We start from the raw sequence: 22,097 nt of genomic DNA, 5'->3' as shown, positions 1-22,097 counted from the left end.
CGACGAAAGCGGCTCAAATCCACAATCACGAACCTTTTCAGCAGAAGACCAATGGTGATTGGGTCGACTCTGTTTCTTTGTCCAACAATTAAATTACACAGTTTTACCAATGAAAATTGAGTCTAACTGAAAGGGGTTAGTTTTTACGACGTGACTAACTAATGTTTGAATTATCATTAGTTCAGCTAAAAAAAAAATGCACAGTTTTTTCTTTTTCAATTATAGGGGCAGAGATTACGAACGGATCTGGCTAATGACCTTCTATTTAGGAGATTTTTCATTGCAAGCTCATGGACAAATTACTCACATTTGTTGAGACATCGGCTGAGAATTTTCAGAATCAGACTCAGACTCACTTTTATTATTAACTTCTAAGAAATTACATTCTCGGGCATTAGAAATAATGGCCATAGCCATATCAACTCATCGATAACCCAGGAAGGATACAGCTGTTTTTCTTCTCTTGCACCAGGAGGGGGAAAAAACGAATCTCCATAAATTTAGAAAAGAAAAGGATTATGGACAGCTCGTACTTATTCACTGAACAAATTTGCCGTTTAGGAGATTAAGCATTACACAGAGCTGATTTACGACCAGAAATGCATTCTGGTAAGTATTCCTTAATGATATTAGTATTAGAAGGCGGTGGTATGAAATTAGAGAAGAAGTCTGGATCCTCCTTCAGGGATTCTGAATAGCCCTCCAAGATGGAAACTATCTCATCGAAGTGCGGCCGTTTATGTGGATTGGCTGCCCAGCATCTGGTGACCAGACAACTGAACGCCAGTGGACATTCAGGTGGCAATGGTGGCCTTGCATTCTGCACAAAACCCACCAAGTGTTTTTGCATCAGAAATGGGAAAACGCATACAAATGAACACACCCTGTTCTACTTGATCAGAAACCAATCTAAATTAAATGAATTTTTCCTAACTAATCAGTGATTCATTCAACTGTGTATCAATATGCATCGTCCAGATGTTCTGTATCAGTGTGAGAGAAAATGAGTCAGAGGAGTGGGAGTACATCAACAATCATTGATTTGGATAACTGGTATAGCAGATGTCAATAATCTTATGAGTTGTAAGAATCATTTATATGTCAGCCAAAACAGATTAGCATCTGCCCATATTGCATATCAATCTTGTAGTAGGGGTATCACAAACAGGTCCACGTGCTGGTAAAGATCATGCACAATGATGGCCAATTTTTCTTTTTGAAAACAACTCACTAACACGTATACACGTACCGTAACGACATTACATGGACATTCACGCAATATTTTTTGTTTTATACAAACATACGCATAAAAAGGCAAACTGCCGAACCAGATAGTGCCATTATACTCAACATACATCTCCATACTAACTGAACATCCTTTCCTGAACATCCTGTCCCTAAAAATTCTATCCGATTAACTTATAATCCTAACTGATATCATTATTGTAATTATGATAGCTACAGTCCCTTCCATACTAAATCCAGTGCTGGCTAGCAGCAAGAAGCGCGACTACTATTTCTCACAATAATAGTACCTGTTACACTAGCCAGATTCCAGGATAGGTCAACAATTTTGATACAATACCTTTTGGGAAGCCGCAAATGCTGCCTGCTCTGGTGTCATGTTCTCATATGGTGTCAATGCTGTTAAAAGCTCCCATAGAACTATGCCAAAACTGTAGACATCTGCTTTCTTGGTATGATTCTTATCTCTCAACATTTCAGGTGCCATCCAACGATAAGTTCCAGTAAATTCATTAGTAGTAAAGCTCTCAGATTCTTGGCATGAGATTCCAAAGTCTGCAACTTTTACACGCATATCTCCTCCCAGCAGAAGGTTTTCTGATTTGAGATCCCTATGAAGTATCCCCTGAGAATGAAGATATTGCATACCCCGTGCAATGTCGAGGGCTAATTTCAGAACAATTTTGGGTGGGAGTGAATAGGGATTTTGGTTCCGCAGGTACCTCCTCAGCGACCCCCCTGGCATATATTCAGTAATTATGCAGAAAACAGGAGGTTTCTTGCAAGCGGCAACAAGCTGCAGGACTGACACAAGTCAATAGCTGCTAGAAATGTACAATTTCTCTCATATCAAAGCATGAAGCCTTCTCTTCTCTTTTAAGAAAAAATAACTCAGCGTAGACTGCTTTCAGTCAGCACTCATATAATAGGTTTTCGAAACAAGTAATGAAATCACCAACCAAAACTCCGATTTCAGTTAGTACTTAACCAAGTTTGTTAATTTAACAGCAATAACATCCGTAAGAGTCTGAACAGTGAGAACTACACGGATAAGGACATTCTGGGGACCTACCAAATCACAGTTTACGACAACGCAAGAAGCAATAAGATAAATCAATGATGAATCTCAGCTCTGTTCAATTTGGCACCAACAGTATCGGCTTTGCAAGAACTTCTCTAGCACCATCTATGGGAATAGGAGGAACAAAAGAAGTAAAATTCATATTTGTCTCTGCGGATAACTAGTCGAATTTTTTTCCCTTTTTGGTTGAGATATTTTACAGTCCCAAGCAGATACATAACTTTGGACAAAAGAATCAAAGTCAGTAGATGCAGAGGAATTTCAGGAAGCAGTGCTTTACCTTCAGGATATTCGGATGGTGCAATCGGAAGAGCACGGCAACCTCAGAATTAAACTGCCTCTCTAGCAAAGAAGCCAAGTCTTCGTCCTCCTCCGGCAGACTTGCCAACTTAATTGCCACTTCGGTGTTCTTGTATACACCTTTATAGATCCTACTATGACTGCCAATAGCAAATTTAGCGCCAATGAGCAACCTGGACAAGTCGGCGCTCCAATCCTCCTCTCCATCTTCCTTTATTGCAGCCCCAGGGGAGACCAGATACTTGGACCACGACACTGCTCGCTTGTATTCGCCAAGAGAAAGCCGTCTCCCAATTTTCTGGTTGAGCGGAACTTGTTTAGACCAGCAAAAATTCCTCATGGAATCGGAGTTAGTTCTTTTCAGAATCACCCAGGTTCAATTCAACCCCTAAGATGAACCCAATGCAGATCCAAAAGAAAAATAAATAAATATATATATGAAGGGGGGAAAAAAGGTCTAAAATGCCTAGAACTCTTGATTTTGATGGCTTAAACTGTTGCTAACAGACTACATTTTAATGCTTCTTCTGATGCCTGCAATAGCAACAGGGACCAAAACCATAAATCAACTCTAACTTTCCTCTTAATGTCCTGTAACTGCATAAACGATAATAAGGTAATTCATATTCACGGACCAAATCGGCTAAGTTTTCCAAAAGGTGTGAAGGGAGAGTCTACAATTTTCGGGGAAAGCAGAAAAACAGAAATTTGGGTCATTTCTGATAAGAATGGAATTGAGAAAGGCTTACCTTCTGGGGGCTAGAACGGTGAATTAATTTGAAAAAAATAAGAAGCGAAAAGCAGGGACAGCAAAGGTATGGCGTCGTTAAATTTGAAAGCGGGAGTGTAGAAGAAGAAGAAGAGAATGGGTTGGAGGAGAAGCGGGTGAAGAAGATGATGGCCTAGAAATTCAAGGAAGCAGAGAAAACAAATGCAAAACAGAAAAATCAGAGAAGGAAATTCCGCGGGGGTCTGAGGAGCTAATTACACAGTACCCACACACTCCTGTACGCTGCGGAGTAACATGCCAAGATCCTCCGCTAAGCAGACAAACCGGGTCTGCCTGATAGGGACCTTCCTCCTTCTTTTTCTCTTTCTCCTTCTCTTTGTCCTCTATTTCCCTCAATGCCATTTTACCGCGTTCTTAATAAACTATGGGACATCACCATATTGCATGTTTAGCAATATCATGAGAAGGAATGAAGGATTGGTATACAGTTTATTTTACCCATTTTAGGATTTTTTTTGGCCTATATATATATGTGCATATGATTTTTTTTATACTCCTGTGATGCATGGACCGTTTACTGGTTAATGAGGTTGAAATAGTAGTTATTGAGTAAGGTGAAGATGCACACTGGAGTAATAATAAAATACCTCTCAGAATGTTGCAGCCAGGCTTGGAAGGAGAACGCAAATCACGGCACCGCGGGGTAAGAGAGTAAAGCACGAGAGACTGGGTTTCGGGTAACGGGCCAGCGTGGGACCTTCCACATGCATCGATGATTTATGTTTCTTCAATGATTATATTTTTATTTTTTATTTTTTAAACAAATTATTTATTTTTTTTATTTTACCTTATACGCTTTTAAGTGAAATAATTTATTTTTTATTTACTTAGTTAAAAATAATTATGAATATGTGATGTTTTAGGCTACTTTTATTTAATTAGATATGTTTTTAATGTCAAAAAAATTATTTAAGATAGGTGGATAGTAATTTTTTTCATTTTGAATATAAAAAAATTGAACTTCGAATTGCTATTTTTTTTAGCCTGACAACATAAAATTCTTAGTAGCTAATGACACAGCTGGAGATTGTAAGACTAATTTATTTAGTTTTATATGCCATTTTAAAAATAAAAAAAATATTTCCCCTGCTGGCTCAAGGTCCTCGGTTTGCCCCGTATCTTAACCATACACGTCCTACCGTTGTTTTCAGAAACTATCACTTTTTCCCCATCAGCAGTCAAAGGTGGTCAAACATTAGGTCGCATGTCATGGTTTTGTATTTTGATTGTGCTTTATATTGTGCATTTGATGAGTTGAAGTCATGTTTAGAATTATCTTTAAAATCACTTATAAACATGTTTATGTAAGTTAAGATAAAAATTTTCTTATATACCTATTTTGTATTTCTTAAATTATAATTAAAAAGTTACTTTTTTAGTCCTATTTATAAGGCAAAGAGAGAAATTTTTTCTTGGTCCTATTTATAAATCATTTTATTAAAATTTTAGTGTAAATGTGTTATTTTATCCTTAATTTATTATAGTGTGGATGATTTTTTTTAGAGGTGTATATATTAAATAGGGGTAAAGTTAGAAAGTTATTATATTTTAATAGAAAGTTAATGCAATTTAAGATTTTTCTTGATCTGTATGAAATATGTTAAAAATATTTTATAAATAGAAGTAGAGGAGTATTTATAAGTCATTTGGAACGGGTAAAAAACCCTTCTCCTTTCTCATTAACTTTTTAACTAAACGAAGATTGCAACATGTAAGCTAGTAAAAAAAATTTACTTAAATACGGATCTCTCAAGTTTTTATGGCCATAAAAAAATGATGAGTGGAATATAATAATTGTTTTTTTATTATAGTTTATGTGAGCTTGGTTTTGGAGACTCATTAGGGTCAAGACATATCTTCATACTTAGAATGAGCTTACACAAGTACTTATAAATTATCTACTAATAAGGTTTTTAATTGGTAGTAGGATACAAATTTATGACCTTATAAGTTATAAGCAAATTTCTTACTAGCTGGACCAATCTTATGAGCATAATAATTTTTTTTTTGGGGTGAAATAAAAGACAAAATTCTTTTTGGGAGGGGGGGGGGGGTAAATGAGTTCCAAAGGAATGATTGGGCAAAGGTTGCTTTTATGTGTGGGAATGCCATTTGGGAAAGTGACAATTTAGCAAATGCTGCATGTCCTGTTTGTATGTAACATCTGCCTTGAACATTGACTCCCCCAATGAAAATGAAAGCTAACTAAGTTTTAATTTAAATATAATAATTATATACTACTTTTTATTATTAATAATATAACAAGCCTTGTTCCATGGCAAAAAAAAAAAAGGAACCTCCTTTTATAGACGAATAAAGTTAGTCTTCAATTAGATTACTCGTTTTCAATATTTATATTTTTTTTAGAATAAAATGTCGTGACAGCTTGACAGCCTTGAATTTTATTTAAGTTAAAAAATTATTTTATTGCGATTCTTAACACCCAGTTCAAATATACAAAACAGTGTGAAGCGATTATTGCTCTCTATTGGAATTTAAAATCATTGCATTTTTTTTCTGGTTTGAAATAGAATCTTAATGCAAAAGGGGAAGAAAAGAAAAGCAAAACATGGGCAATAAATAAATGCTTATTAGAGTTGGTAGAAGACAAATTTTCAAATACGCTGGGTTAAAACCATTAAGTAAACTGGGTGAAGATTGAGGTTTTCGTTGGAAAGTGAAAACGAAATTCAAAACTGACGAGAAAGAACTTAATTAGGAATTTGAATAATTTCGTAACAAACTTAGAAATGTCTTATTAAATAATAATGAGGGAGAGAGCGCATGAGGGGGGGGGGGGGGGCTGAGGGGTGGCTGATGCATCAAATTGTGGGGACAAGACGGATGGTCCTCTTCCGTATACGGTCTCCTCGCATTTACCCCCCGAGGGAGCTCCCCTTTTAATAAATTTATTTTCCAGCAAAATAATAATAATAATGAAATATTATCTTAATCCTTAGGCTTAGCTCACTTTTTCCTTTCTTGCTTGTATGGGCTTAGCTCACCCTTTTTTAATTCTTACCCATAATGATAGATGTGGTAAACTAGCATATTCTTTATTTTTAATTATCGCATTTAAATCCTTGAATTTAGTTAAAATTTTGCTTGAATTTTTTTAAATAAAAAACTGAGCAACCTAACAACCAGAGAAAAAATGGGGGCCACCACGTGGGGTGGAGGGGAAGATCGTGATTGTTGGATAGTGGGGACCACAGATACCACCAAATTTTGGATGCCAGCAGCAACCCAACACCGTACCCTTCCCGTAAAATCCCATTACCCATCTTTTGCTGTTCCATTTGCTCAATTAGACATCAGTCATTGTAATTCATTGAGGGATATATGGGTGGAGTCTCCGGCATGACTTTAAAAGTAATTTTATGATGTATAAAATAAAATTCTGTCTTTAATTTTGAAAGTATCTTCTTGATTTAACAGGCACAGATTTAAATATATATTTTGTATTTTGTATTACCTCCTGTTTTAAATATAAGATTTCAGTTTACTTTATATTTTTAATTTATAATTTTTTTAAAAAATATTTCTATTAATTATAAGGTATTTCTACCTAAATATAGTTTCAATATATATAGTTGAATAAGAGTAATTTTAAAAAAATTAATACATATTTATTACAAACAGCTAATTTAATCAAATTTCTTAATATTTTTAAATTACTTGTTAAACTTCTATATTATAGAGCCGATAGTACTTTTAAGCGTTGACAAACAAGATGGTAAGATTTAACATGAAAAGGCATTAAGAAATGTATGCATGTAGTATTTTTTTTTTTTTTTTAACTTAAGATAAATTGACGACTGACGAGGCTTTTCCTCGGCTCAACTCAATTATTGAGAATGGTCTCCACCTCTCCTGGGGCCGGAATGATTGCCTGGTCGGTCTGTTATCGGGTTGAGTACTATTCACTTTCTCCAGCTCATTTGAATATGTTTTTATAAGTGCTTACGGACACATTTTAATTAAGTTAAGACAATTTTTTTTTCATATATTTATTTCATATTTTATAAAATATAATTAAAAAGATATTTATGTATCCTTTTAAACATGTCCCTATAACGGTTACTTTTGAACCGATGCAAATGCGTCCGCACTCTCTTAGAGCGAGCAAGGAGTAAGGAGTGGAGAAGGGAATGGGGGAAGATATGTGGAAGTATGGAGGGATTGAGGCAGATTTTGGTATGCGCCAACAAATGGTACCACCGCCGTATAAACAAAAGTGATAAATAAATCAAGGCGAGGGCACCCATGTGTGAATTGTGATAGGATTTCTCATATCCAATTATTCGCGCATCATCCCAATTATTAGCCTCTTTCTCTCGTACTCATCTGGTTTTAAATATAAAAATCTTATAATATAATTTACATTATAAAAAAGAATTTATATTTAAAACAGGAGGAGTATATATGTTTCCATGCAGTTTGAGTCACTTTTTTCAACCAAAAAAAAAAAACATTCTTTATTTTATTCATACGATGAGATAAACATGAAAAAAGATTTTTGTCTTATGAAATGTAAATACGATTACTTATAATTAAGCCAAATGAGTCTTAAGTACAACATGCTTTGTTTAAAGTAATGATCTTTTCCATATAATGTGCCTACCAAATTATAAACATTTTTAACTAATTAGAAAAGTTCTTCTTATTAATAACATAATTGTAATTTCAGAATTCTATAATAAATAACTAATTTTAACTATTTTTTAAATTATATAAAATTATTAATAAATGCTTGTAAATGTTTTTGAAAACCGCTCCAGCTTTGAAGAAATTCAGTCCAATTACATGCTGTTTTGGCTCCTAATTGTTAAAGTCTTGTTACCAATCTGATGTATAGTGGCAAATCACCTGCAGTAAGGATGCCTTCATCTTGGCAGTCCCTGTATCGTGCCAATTTAATATAATGTGAGTGAACTTGAAAAGAGATATAAAAACAAGGGATATTTAGAGCCAAAAAATTAATACTTTTAATAACAAAAAGTTTTATTTATTCATATCTATTTTCAGCAAACTCAGATGAGATCTCACCAGAACGAATATTCTGTACTGATTTTCTGATATTACTAAAAATACAACCTTTGCATTTCCCCGATTCTCCAATGCACGCTTATGGATCCTTTTTTCTGCCACAAAATAGTAATTTCATTGTATTGTTATCTTCTAAAATTTATTTTCCCAAAATATAATCATAAATTTATTTTAAAAAAAAAAGGCTAAACGATTCAAGTTAGAAGTAATTGAGTCTAAGATTAGCAATAATATCCTGATTTTTTTTTTAATGAACAGACAATTCAAACACGACTCTTTTAAAAATAATGAAACAGGAACGAAGCAGAACATTTATGATGGACTGTCCTTATTGTTTTTGTGTTGTGAGATTTTTTTAAAAAATGGTAGACATAATTTATGAGCAACGGGCATGTGAGTTGGTCAGTTTTGAACACGTAAAAAAAAAAAAAAGGGAATTGTTGAATTTAGAAACAATCCAAACAGAGCAATCTCTATCACTGTTGGCCAGAGCTTGTCATTTTTGACGCCTTAACTATTCAAGCCAAAAAACAGAAAACAAAAAAAACATAACCTTAATTATTTATGTGTACTTTCTCCGCTCAAGAGTTTCCACAGCAACTAACATCTTGTTTGGATCCACGTTGGCGGCACAAAGGCCAAAATTCTATCTGAGAGAAATAAAAACAAACACAAAAACAAAAATAAAACAAGCTCTAATCGGTCTTGAGGCGAAATGTACCACTCAAAAAGCACACTGATTTTTTTTTCCCTAAAAAAATCATTTACGATTTCTGATTATCACAAAATCTGAATTCATTCATCTGCATATCCCCCCCCCCTCAAGTGTAATTTTATTGACATTTTTCCCGTCGACCGTTATCTTTTCCCATGTTTACGACTCTAATTTACAAAGCAAAAGAACTACCTTTTCTTTTTATGTATAGTTATTCTCCTGTTAAAGGTACTCCATCCGTCGATTTTTATAAACAATAACTATTATTTTTTTCTTGTATCTAAATATAAACAATATTTACAAATTGTTTTAAATTTTTGTCCAAATTTTTTATTTTACTTTTATTAATTATTTATTTTAATACTTAATACCATCATCTATTTCCATCATACAATCTCTTTCTTTCATTATTTTCTTTATTATAATAATTCTTTTCTCTTCCTTATATTCTCTTCTTTCCATAAATAAAAGTATTTTAAAGATAGAACTTCTAATTTCTACTCATTTATTATTTTTAAGTAACTTTTTTATCTACGTGATGGAATCCAAGGCTGCTTATAAAAAAAGGACGGACGGAGTATCATATTTAAGAGTTGAGATACTGTCAATAAATGTGAGCATAGCTTTTAACAGGAATTTAAATATTAATTTGTTATGTTAGTTGATAACTACTACTCCTCCGATTCTCAATATAATACCCATTTTATAATATAATTTATACTATAAAATAGGTTTTATATTTAGAACTGAAGGGAGTACTTCTTTTGGTCTCGCAAAATTAATCAGAATGGCCTGGGCTCTGACTTATATAGACACATATTTTACAAATATTATCCAGCCAACTTTGCGTATTGATGAAAACAATTAGGTTGGGCTAACCTATTCGTACGTGGGCCGAAGAGTAATTTTGGATTATCACTGCCAATTCTCTCAGGCCCAACAAATTCCCGCGTCTCAGCTCTTGCCAAAAAAAATCTTTCGAAGTCGCGGAGGCTTCTATGCATACATGAACAACGCAGGAAAAACTAACGATTGTAGGCAAAAAGGAAGGAAGATTGGGTGATAGTGGGAAGCAACGTAGCAGAGAGACCATAAGTGTTGGAATTCTGAGATCATGTGGTCCCACCTTCCACTGGTTAAAAAGACTCATCCACTAATTAACACTCAAATGATGTGCTGCATTCACTTTCCGTCTGTACAGAAACTACGACAGTAAAATTAGAATAATAATGAACAGAAAAAGCAGGTCCAAGAAGGCGGAAATTATAAAGCGAGGGGCGAAAAAGTAGCAAAAGAAAGGATGGATCAAGTGGAAGATGAGTTGGAAGCTCCCAGCTTGAAGAAGGAAATGAGGGAGCTTATTGCGAAGGCAACGAAAGCCAGAAAGGCCACTGCAATGGAAGCACTCGCCTTCTCTGTGAAGTCGTCTTTGCCCCAGTTTGATTCCCAGTCCTTCACCCTCGTCACTGCGCTTGATGATGCCGATACCAACAGATACGCCACCACCTGTGTATTATACATATATTCGCACTTCAATAATAATCCATGACTTATTCTTTTCTTCAGCTAACATGCATCTTAATAAGGTGGGGGTGTGATATAACTTGCCTGATCCATGAGATAATCAAAATGAGAGCGGAGATTGGGATTGAAGAAGCTTTTGTTTTTAGCAGACACGAGTTGATACGCCTTCTCGCAAGCTTGAAATCCTGAGTATACACACCCTATCACATTCACTCCTAAACAATACCTGCCATCATCATTCATAAGTATATGATGATCATTCGTTAATATTACTCTCTTTAATTATATATATATATTTGCTTACACACGCAATGATCGATGTGATGAAGAGTATTATCGTACCTGTATTCCTTGTAGCGATAGAAGGAGTCACCAGCCCAACCTTGGCTCCTGTCCGTGGCCATTATCGAAGCAGAGACTAGACATAACACCACCTCGCTCATTCTCAACCCTAGCTCCGTCGTCCTCACCACCGTCGACGTCTCCCTCTTCAACGCTGCTGCAACCGTCTCCGCCGGAACTCCTTGCTGCTGATTCTGACTGTTATCCCACTGCACGTCCGGTGTGTTCTGAGCCGTGTGGTAGCGTGACCCTGGTGTGTCACCTGCAGCGTGATGCAGCTCCGACTGATGACCCCCACGAGACTCCCGCTTCATGCTTGCCATTTCACTGTTGCTAGTTCTTCGGACTTCAATTCAGGATCGTGAAGACATTAAAAGGAAAGGAGCAGAAAATTTAGTAAATAAATTACAAGCCAAAAGAGAAAGGGTGGGAAGAAGAAGAGAAGACCGTGTAAAAAAAGTCTAAGGCTTTAGTTACTTCCTCGTGTTTCTCAGCTGTAGGGCCATGCCAAGTCGATTTGAGTGTTCCAGTGGGGCCAACAAAGGCTCTGGTCAATGAGCTTGCAACCTAATAAGCCAATCATGCAGATTTCTTTATGTGGCATGCTTTTATTGGTGGAGAGCCTGCGGGGACAAAATCAAATTGTGCATCTTATATAAGATCCCACCAAACTACTAAAGTAAATCACATCTAGATATCCTAAGCATCTTCTTTATGCTCGTCATACTTTCACTTAAAACGATCACTCAGCGTCAGCATCACATAAAGATAGGCTTTGAATTAGAAAGCTTTCCCCTCACAATCTATGCATAATGCGTTGTCTTTTAGGTCGAAATTCTGGTGTCTCCATAATAATGTACAGACAAGATAATGGGATCAATACAAATACAAAGAAAATCGAAGTGGGGCCTCGCAAAAAGCTTAAACAGGATTCATTGATGAAAGAATTATCAATTTTCTTTCAGACTAAGCTTTCCCAACATTGGTCTGCTGGAAAGTGGAAAAATCTCTGCTTTAATAACGTCTTTTCTTTCATATGTATAAAGAATATTGGGGAAAGCAACCTACTGATGCCAAATAATGGAGCCTTTGCCCTTTATCTCCCAATACTTCTTTTTTATATCTTTCTTATTGCACCATTGTTTAATTTGGTCTTTTATACAGGAATCTGAGTACTACAAGCAACAATAGCTACTTTCTCCCCAACTTTTGAAGTAAGAAATCGTCTACGTCATCAACACGCTCAAACATTCGGAAAATTATGAAAATGTGAGAGCTTCGTCGTTTTAGCTCGTGTATTTCTTGCTTTGCATCAAGCATGAACACTATTCTGGGAGGAAAAAAACACAAAGAAAACATCAACACTAGAAGCGAAGGACGTAACCACACGAAACAAGAACAGAGGCGGCGACAAAATTGAACATAAAACTATGATAAATTTCAACTTTGTTTACGTCTTCGTCAGAAAAAGAAAGGGGCTTGCACATATGCGGTTCTAATCAATGTTCGTTGCACCCAAAATAGGAAAAGGACTGGCATCAGTTATTTTTGTAGTTCTCTTCCTGCATGAAAAGAAATCCTTTTATTATAACAGGACCACTTAGTGAGGAATTTCAGGGTTTACAATCCTTCTCACTCTCATTCCTCGTATTTACAGTTTGGCAATGTTAGCTGGTGTATATTTAAGGAATCAAATTGAGACCCAACTTATGCATCATGTATGTTATTTTGCTGAGTGGCGAATAAGTACGGTCCTCCAGTTACATGAACGAGTGGATCACTTCCCAAATTGGAAGGACGGTTTTCTACTTGATCACTGGTATGTTAATATTATGCTTCATATTATGCCCAGATTCTCTAGACAGTTACAGTCTATTTTAGTTTGGGTTGGCAACACGATTGTTAGTCTTGGTCATAAAACGAACATTTATGCGTTGGGATGTTGGATTAATTTTTGAAAGCTACTTGAGAAGTAATGCAGCTTGTCACATAGTTGACCCAGCAGGCTTCTATCTAACTATGTCCATGGTGGCTGTGAACCAGCTTTGATAAATTTTACAAGCTTAACCCAAGTTATTAGTCCATCCACAAATCATCCTTCAAAATATCCAGGAAATGTTGGAATGGTTTAGGACATCTAATATATTCTTAGTTCTTCTTGAGCCAAAAATATATATTCTCAGTTTCTTGAGCCAAAAAATATATATTCTTAGTTCTTCAGCTCTGTATCGAGTTTGCAGCCTCAATTTCAATAGGTCATCCTGATCCCCAAAAAAAAAAAAATTTGGGGCAAACCCGCCCATTTGCCTTAAATAATAAAAAAGGTTGTGATTTTAACTGTAACAAAAATACAATCTAATTAGAGAAATGAGAGGATTTGAAAGAGCCTTTAAAATTGAACTGTCAATGGTGATATACCAAATACAATCTAGTGAGAGTTTTGTTTCATTAGGTGTATGTGCTTATAAGTATTTACGATAAGAAAATGCGAGCAAGGCCATAATGATCTGAGGCTTAACACCTGTTATTTATAATGAGTGTATTATGTACAGAGAGCCTGTAGGCTATATCCATGTAAGCTAATCTAAACGGGAACCACATGCTTAATTAGTTATTTACAGCTAATATACAGTTGTTATAAAGATTTATCATTTTATTTCTACTTATAAGTCACTTATATTCAATGCCCACAGATCAAGAAATACATTAAATTGATAATTTTCTTTTGAGATTTGCTCTTATTAAAAGAAGGGTATTAAAAACTATGTTTTATATTTTCTTTTACCTATTCAAGTCAACAGGGGTAAAAATGAAAAAAAAATTAATAATTATCCTACAACTTATATTTAGCAACAAATTTAAAAATTTTTTCAATACAAGTGATTTATAAATAGAAACAGAGTGATATTCTACTTCTAAAACAACTATGGGCTGGCTGGGCTTAGAACACTGGGCCGGGTAACTGTTTAACAAATCTGATCAGAAGTAATTGGGAGTTATCCAGTACAGCAAATAACAGCAACAGCAAGACCTGTTATAATTAGTCCATGGTATCCAATTGATTTTCCTCCTTTAATTCCGGTCGAATTGCCAAAGAAGCGTACGAAGCACTAATCTCATAAATTGAGATCTTAAATCTTTAATAATTGTTTCACTTGGTTTGATTTTAAATTTCCTAGTATTGAGTTCTAAGTTAAAATCATCATGCATGCATAACTATTATGGATAGAATTTCTGTTTCGATCTGTTGGTCAAGATAACAATACATGATAAATCGATAATATCAAACTGATTCATCAATACCCTCTTTTCTGCTTTTGATTAGAAGGGAAAAGTTAATTACAATTTGGGGGGTTCAAACATTTATATACTGCAGATGCGGGCTGCTTATAAGTGGGAATGCTTTTGATGTCAACAAAACGGACTTCACCAGGCGCAAAAGACAGGTCCCTGTGCCTGAAATATCAAAGAAGCAGAAAGGTAAGCAAGTTGTGAAAGGATCTAACCTCATTTATACTCTGAAGAGTAGAATGATAGAGTAAATGGTTTATCAGTAGTACAGTCAATTACCTTCGCAAGTCAAGTCCTATCAAACCGGCCTGAAGAACTGTCAAATTGTCAGAATCTGGGGAAACTATAACCACAGTATCGCCCGAGTACTGAGTTTCGAGAATTGACATGAGTTGTGTTACTCGGACAAAAACATCACTAACACTCTCATTTGGAGTTCCATCATCCACAGGAGGGGGTTTGCTGTTTGGAGAAATACTATCTAATGCATATATCTGTGGAATTCAAACGAAACTGAAGTTTAGTAGATCACACATAACACCGTTATCCTATAAATTCCTCTAAGCTATGATAGATAATGGTAGTAAGGAAATTGATCTAACAGAATATGCATCCAAAGCAGCTAAACAGCCCAGGGAGAAATCTTACTTCTGACATGGATTCCAAGTTTTTGCCTTCATAAGCACCCAACCCACGGGCATCCAGAAAGCTGTATTCTGGGACTATAAAACTGAAATGAAAGAAATCGACAAGGACGCTCAGCTCTTGTGCAGCACAGCCTGGCTCTAAGATGGAATGGCACATTTTAAGTGAAAAATATTGCTCTGGATGTCTTAAAAGTTGAAACCATGTAAGCAACATTTCAAACGATCCTCTCTGTTAGTGTGACTGTGTCAATGAAAAAAGCAGATAAATTTGTCACTGGAAAACAACATAGGACAAAACGTTGGTGCAATGTTCATGAATATTAATAACAAATGTTAAGTGGATATTACTTATCGCGAGAATCAGTCTTGTCCTCCAAAGTATAGTCGCTCTAAGTGATCTGACATATCAATTAACTTCTAATAGTAGGATCAGAAGCAGTCCATTCAACAAAAGGTGAAAATAAAAATAAAAAACAGATTTGAGACTCAAGAATTTTAAAAGATCAGTGTATACTCGTCGTACCAATGGCAATCAAGTTCAAAAGTTAATTGCTACACCTTCTACTAACTCCATTGACGGATGCAATAATTTCTGCAGTCTGATAAGCCCTTTGGGTAATGGCAGGCCAAATCCAGCAACTCTTATCACAAGCCCCCATTTCCTTAAGATCAAAAGCAGCTTTCACCGCCTGCTTCTTCCCTCTTTCAGATAAGCCACTATCGACAGAAGTCTTGGCCACCGGGTTCGTGTTAATCACTCCCATGGTTTCGAATTGAGACTCTCCAGCCCTCACCAGAAAATACCTTCCCAAACCACCAACTACTGTCATTAGCAAACTTAGAATCGAATAACAATTATGGAGTTTCATAGAATTACCGATTAGTGAGACGAAATGGGGGCATCTGGAAGAGACCGCGAGCGACGGCGACTGGCTCCGCAATGGGTAGCGAAGTTGTAAAGGGCGAAATGAAGTTGAAGGAAAGGGTAAGTGCAGTGAGGAGGTGGCGGCGACGAAGGTGGATGTGGTTGGTGAAATCGTGGAGAGCGATCGCCGGAACCGGAGGGGAGGGTAGTGACACATGACGGAAAATTTGGTGAGTGTCGCCGGGTGCCAACATGATCATCTCTCGCTGACACGGTGCGGTCAGACGTATGGCCTGGCCGGCGTTATCCCCTTATCATCAGACGTCAGTAACTCATAATTGTTTTTTTCAGAATTACAATAAGATTTTAAAAAAAATATAGAACAAAACAAATTCAAAAAATTATCATTCTCTATTATAAAGCTTATCATTATTCATTATATACTGCTTAAATTTTTATTAGGGCTTTGTAGTAATTATTTTTTTTAGACTTAATTATAATTGTCCTTAATTTTTTTTTGTAATTTTTTCCTACTTGTAAATTTTTTATTTTATATCACTGATTAATATAATAAAAATATTTATTTGAGTGAAGCTACAAATAGCAAAATTTCATAGCAATTAGCTCTACGTATAGTTGTGTCTATTAATATTCCTATTTACTTACGTCACCATTTAAATTAAGAAACCATTATCAATTTATATAATTTACAACACATTGATTATCCGCAAACCGTAAGCAACGACTCAGTTTTTAAATTTCGGAGTACAAAACACAAATATAAAATCGCAAATATAAATTATAATCATAATATTCTATTTAAGCATTGCAATTCCAAAAATAAAACAATATACTCCTCCGGTCCTTAATATAAGACTCATTTAACTAATTTGATTAGATTAAGGAAGTTAGGTAAGTTAGTTAATTATAAGAAATATGACACATTTTTCCTAAAACACCACAATCATCTTTCTTAATACCTCATCTCCCTCTTGATAAATATAAAATAATAAAGTAGAGAGAAAAATAGGAGAATGAACTGATAATTTGCATTAACTGAATGGGCCTTTTAAATAGGCAAATTACATGATAAATAAATAATAAAAATAATAACCCCACCTCCTAAAAATTAGCCACGACTCACAAAATGGGATAATGGAATCTGATCCTAAATGCATGGAATGTGGGTAGCAAAAATCACGCAACAAATAATCCATAACGGGAAAATGGGATAGTGGGAATAATAGGCAATCAGGTGAATAATTCAAAGAAATTAAAATAAATTAATTTCCAACAATCCCTCCCTTAAACTAATGTTTGCAAACATTTAGTTTAAGAGTACCAGGATTTAAGCTAAGCCCTCCCATGAACAAAATCTTCCATAGAACACACTCCAAGCATCTTTCTAAGCTTCATGAACAGATCTTGCTTGAGTGGTTTAGTAAAAATGTCAGCCACTTGATCTTCACTTTTGCAGAATACCAAATCAATAGTATCATTATTGCAAAGGTCACGCAGAAAATGATATCTCACGTCAATATGCTTGCTTCTTCCATGCAATGTTGGATTTTTGGAAATTTTAATTGCTGAAACATTGTCGCAATAAATAGTCGTTGGACCCTTTTCTTGATTCTGAATTGTTTCAATCAATCTTCTTAGCCATATAGCTTGACACGAGCAAGCTGCTGCAGCAACAAATTCAGCTTCTGTAGTCGACAAAGTAACAATTGGTTGTTTCTTTGAAGACCAAGAAATAGCTCCATCACTCATCATAAAAACAAAGCCTGATGTACTTTTTCTGTCATCCAGGTCTCCAGCATAATCACTGTCAGAAAAGCCATGAAACTTTTCTTTTGGGTTAGCCTTATAAAAAATACCAAAATCAATGGTGCAAAATCCTTTTTGCAGCTAAGAGATGATTCTCAGTTGGATTTTCCATATAACGACTTATAAGACTAACACCATGCATGATGTCAGGCCTTGTAGAAGTGAGATACATTAAACTTCCAACCATTTGCTTGAAGAAAGTAGCATTAACTTTCTTTCCCCCATCATCTTTCACCAACTTTAAGCCACATTCTACTGGAGTACGAACGGGATTGCAATCCCTCATTCTGAACCTGTCCAAAATCTCAAGAACATACTTCTTTTGTGAAATAAAAATCCCACTTGATGATTGCATAACTTCAATGCCAAGAAAATAACGCATTAAGCCCAAATCAGACATCTCAAATTCTTTCATCATGTTCTCCTTAAAGGCGTCAATCATGCCTATATCATTTCCAGTATAAATTAAATCATCAACGTAAAGAGACACAATAAGAATTTTTCCATCTTTTCCAAATTTTGTAAAGAGAGTATGTTCATGAGAGCATTTTTGAAAACCTTCTTTAGAAAAATAGGCATTTATACGACTATACCAAGCTTGTGGTGCTTGTTTTAGGCCATACAAAGCCTTTTTCAGTTTACATACCTTTTCTTCACTCCCTTTCTTCACATATCCAAGTGGCTGATCAACATAGACTTCTTCCTGCAACTCACCATGTAAAAATGCAGATTTCACATCTAATTGATAAACTTGCCAAGAATTTTGGGCAGCCATGGCTAACACTAAACGAACAGTGTCAAGCCTAGCAACTGGAGCAAAAACTTCTTTATAGTCAATCCCAAATTCTTGCCTGTAGCCTTTTACAACAAGGCGTGCTTTGTATTTGTCAACTCCACCATCTTTGTTCAGCTTTGTTTTGTAAACCCATTTGACTCCAATGGATTTCTGCCCCTTCGGGAGCTCCACCAATTCCCATGTATTATTTTTCTCTATAGATTTGATCTCCTCATCCATGGCAATTTGCCATTTTTTATCTTTATCAGCTTCTTCGAATGTGAGGGGATCACAATCTGCAAACAAAGCAAGGTGAGCTACTGAATCATCATTAGATAAGTCATCTCCACTTACATAATCCACCATCCAAGATGGTCTCTTTCGAGCTCGACTAGCACGAGATTCTTCCACTATTATAGTGGTTGGTGCTTCTGCACCATTTGGAGAATGTTCAAGAGTAGCAACAGTGGTATTTTCTAGGTGTGGCACTTGCTCCTTTTCATCTTCAATTTCATCATCACAATTAATTTGAGAAGGCTGTTGCCCATTCCAATTCCAAGTACTATCTTCATCAAAAATAACATCCCTGCTAATCACAATCTTATTGGTTAGGGGATTAAATAATTTATAAGCTTTAGATTGTTCACTTACACCCAGAAAAACACATTTTTCACTTTTATCATCAAGCTTCTTTCTTTTCTCATCTGGAACATGAGCATAGGCAATGCAACCAAAAATTCTGAAGTGGTCAACAGCTGGCTTTCGTCTACTCCAAGCCTCTTGTGGAGTCATGTTTTGAACAGAAAAAGTAGGACATCTATTCAATACATGAATGCTCCAATTTACTGCTTCTGGCCAGAAATTCTTTGGAACTTTTCCCTTTGCTAGCAAGCTTCTCACCATGTTGAGGATGGTTCTATTCTTCCTCTCTGATACACCATTTTGTTGTGGTGTATAAGCAGCTGTAAGCTCTCTTCGAATACCAAATTGCTCACAAAAATTTGCAAATTCTTTTGAGCAATATTCTCCACCGCGATCTGTACGGAGAGTTTTAATCATCTTTCCTGCTTCCTTTTCAATTTGAGCTTTAAAGCTTTTAAATATATTAAAAGCTTCATTTTTCTCCTGCAAAAAATAAACCCAAGTTTTTCTAGTAAAATCATCAATAAATGTGATAAAATATTTTTTACCACCATTAGAAGTTGGTGTTATTGGCCCACAGATGTCAGAATGAATTAGCTCCAAGACTTCTTTTGCTCTCCATGACTTTCCTTGAGGAAACTGAGAACGTGGTTGTTTGCCAACAACACACTCTTCACAAACTTGGGAAGGAGCAGAAATTTGAGGAAGACCAGTGACCATATTTTTCTGATGAAGAGTTTTCAATCCACCAAAGTTCAAGTGGCCATAACGGTAATGCCAAAGCCACGAAACATCCTTCTCATTAGCCAACAAGCAAGACTGAACACTCATTATCTTCAGAGGGAATAACCTGTTTGAAGTCATTGGAATAACAGCAATAGCACCTCGTGAAGGATCATATATCTCACAAGTCCTATTTTGAAAAGTAATAGTATACCCTTTTTCTTGCAATTGACCACCACTCAACAAATTACTTTTCAGATCAGGAACATAATAGACATCAGATATGGTTTCAACAAAACCATTTTTAGTTTTTATTTTAATATTGCCTTTTCCCAACACCTTAACAGTAGAACAATCGCCAAAACTTACAGTGGAATTGAAACCTTCATCTAAAGAAGAAAATAAAGATTTTCTTCCACACATGTGGTTGCTGCAGCCAGTATCCACATACCAAATATTTGAATGAGGTGGCTCGGTAACTTGATATGCCATCAACAAGGTATCTTCGGCCTTCTGTTTTGCAAAGTTTGACTTCTCTCCTTTTTCCTTGTTAGGCAACCTAGCATAACACTCAGAACGATAATGGCCAAATTTATGACATCTAAAGCATTCTACCTTAGATTTATCAAATTTCTGATCTCGTTCTTCGTGTCTGCCTTGAAATTCATCCTCCTCCCCTTTGTCATCTCTATGGCCTCGGTCTCCTCTTCCTCTACCGCGACCTCTTCCTCTTCCTCGACCTTGACCTCTACCTCTACCTCTACCTCTTCCTCTAGAGTTTGAGGAATGAGTAATAGTGGAAGCTTTTAAAGCTTGTGCCTCTGATGTTGAACTGCGGTTCATTTTCTGCTCATGAACTAACAAGGAGCTCTCTAATTCATCAAGTGAGAGTGCATCTATATCTTTCGACTCTTCAATAGAGCAAACAACATAATCAAATTTGGAAGTTAATGAACGCAATATTTTTTCAACAATAGTAACATCTTGCATTTTTTCACCATATAAACGCATCTTGTTACTTATCTCCAAAGTCCTGCCACAATAACTAGTGACAGATTCACCATCCTTCATCTGCAGAGTTTCAAAATCTCTTCTCAAGGCTTGAAGCTGGACACGCTTCACTCTGGTAGTGCCTTCATATTTCCTCTTCATGGAATCCCATATATCCTTGGAAGTATCTTTGCAAAGAATAGTTTCCAGGATGGGACGATCAATTGCTTGAAACAAATAGTTCTTTGCCTTCAAGTCCTTCAGCTTCAATGCCTCAATTTCTAATGGTTGTGCATTCGTAGGTGCTGCTACACCCTTCTCTACAACCTGCCAATACTCCTTGGATCTCAAGAAGTTCTCCATTAGCATGCTCCAATGATCATAATGACCATCAAAGCGAGGAATAGATGGCTGCACAAAATTGGAATCTGCAGAAGACATGTTGCTATAGCAAACAAAAACTAATTAGAGGAAAAAATATTACACTCTCAGAACCTGGCTCTGATGCCACTGATAAATATAAAATAATAAAGTAGAGAGAAAAATAAGAGAATGAACTGATAATTTGCATTAACTGAATGGGCCTTTTAAATAGGCAAATTACATGATAAATAAATAATAAAAATAATAACCCCACCTCCTAAAAATTAGCCACGACTCACAAAATGGGATAATGGAATCTGATCCTAAATGCATGGAATGTGGGTAGCAAAAATCACGCAACAAATAATCCATAACGGGAAAATGGGATAGTGGGAATAATGGGCAATCAGGTGAATAATTCAAAGAAATTAAAATAAATTAATTTCCAACACCTCTTTTACTTGATTATGGTTGAGAGAGTATCTATAGGGGTAATTTAGAGAAAATTGATAAATATGATAAATGGGTCTTATATTTAGGACCAAAACCAACTCAAGAATTGGGTCCTATATTAAGGACCGGAGGAGTATAAAATTATAAATGTTTTGTGATGGACTCTCTAATGATAGTCTGGGTATTAAGAGTAGGATGGATGCAGGAGGTGGAATCCTTCTAATGTATCAAATAAAAATTATGTGTGTTAGAATTTTTATCTCGTGATGAGTCAACGAATTAAATGTTTTTAATTGAAATTTTACGTTTGAAGCTTGTCAGTGAAAAAAATGCATCACTGTTTAAAATTTAAGAACAGTAGAATTTGCATTAGTGTTTTAGCCAACAGATATTAGAAGATCGTGAAAGAAAATGGATTTACCTTTTACCTTTTTTTTTGGGGGGGGGGGGGATGAGACCTTTTATCTAATTCACT

The 22,097-nt window shown here is 35.6% G+C and overlaps 3 protein-coding genes across 4 annotated transcripts; all 3 read right to left on the bottom strand.

Annotated features, from left to right (window-relative positions):
* Nucleotides 1–331: 331 nt before the first annotated feature.
* LOC114737895 (serine/threonine/tyrosine-protein kinase HT1) lies at nt 332–3,574 on the bottom strand. Of its 2 annotated transcripts, XM_028925889.1 has the most exons (4): nt 3,376–3,574; nt 2,607–3,014; nt 1,586–2,041; nt 332–820 (listed from the first exon to the last, which is right to left on the bottom strand). In XM_028925889.1, exons 2-4 carry the CDS (start codon nt 2,964–2,966, stop codon nt 566–568), a joined length of 1,071 nt encoding a protein of 356 aa, XP_028781722.1. In that variant the 5' UTR covers nt 2,967–3,014; nt 3,376–3,574; the 3' UTR covers nt 332–565. The 2 variants fall into 2 exon arrangements, with proteins under 2 accessions (XP_028781722.1, XP_028781721.1); XM_028925888.1 differs by lacking the exon at nt 3,376–3,574 and having other exon boundaries at nt 2,607–3,278.
* Nucleotides 3,575–9,958: 6,384 nt separating this feature from the next.
* Nucleotides 9,959–11,759, bottom strand: LOC114737897 (CASP-like protein 4A3). Its single transcript, XM_028925890.1, has 4 exons — nt 11,494–11,759; nt 11,047–11,392; nt 10,789–10,930; nt 9,959–10,686 (listed from the first exon to the last, which is right to left on the bottom strand). The coding sequence occupies exons 2-4, from the start codon at nt 11,367–11,369 to the stop codon at nt 10,486–10,488; spliced, it is 666 nt and encodes a 221-aa protein (XP_028781723.1). The 5' UTR covers nt 11,370–11,392; nt 11,494–11,759; the 3' UTR covers nt 9,959–10,485.
* A 2,492-nt stretch (nt 11,760–14,251) lies between these two features.
* On the bottom strand, nt 14,252–16,146 carry LOC114737907 (uncharacterized). Its single transcript, XM_028925908.1, has 5 exons — nt 15,862–16,146; nt 15,543–15,788; nt 14,986–15,067; nt 14,617–14,831; nt 14,252–14,502 (listed from the first exon to the last, which is right to left on the bottom strand). The coding sequence occupies exons 1-5, from the start codon at nt 16,107–16,109 to the stop codon at nt 14,382–14,384; spliced, it is 912 nt and encodes a 303-aa protein (XP_028781741.1). The 5' UTR covers nt 16,110–16,146; the 3' UTR covers nt 14,252–14,381.
* Nucleotides 16,147–22,097: the final 5,951 nt, after the last annotated feature.

This window comes from Neltuma alba, unplaced genomic scaffold (genome assembly GCF_004799145.2).
Source record: "Neltuma alba isolate B1F8T4 unplaced genomic scaffold, ASM479914v2 tig00013509_pilon, whole genome shotgun sequence".
Classification (NCBI taxonomy): Eukaryota; Viridiplantae; Streptophyta; class Magnoliopsida; order Fabales; family Fabaceae; genus Neltuma; species Neltuma alba.
The sequence above is the reverse complement of the archived record's forward strand: the minus strand, read 5'-3'. Positions and strand labels throughout refer to the sequence as shown.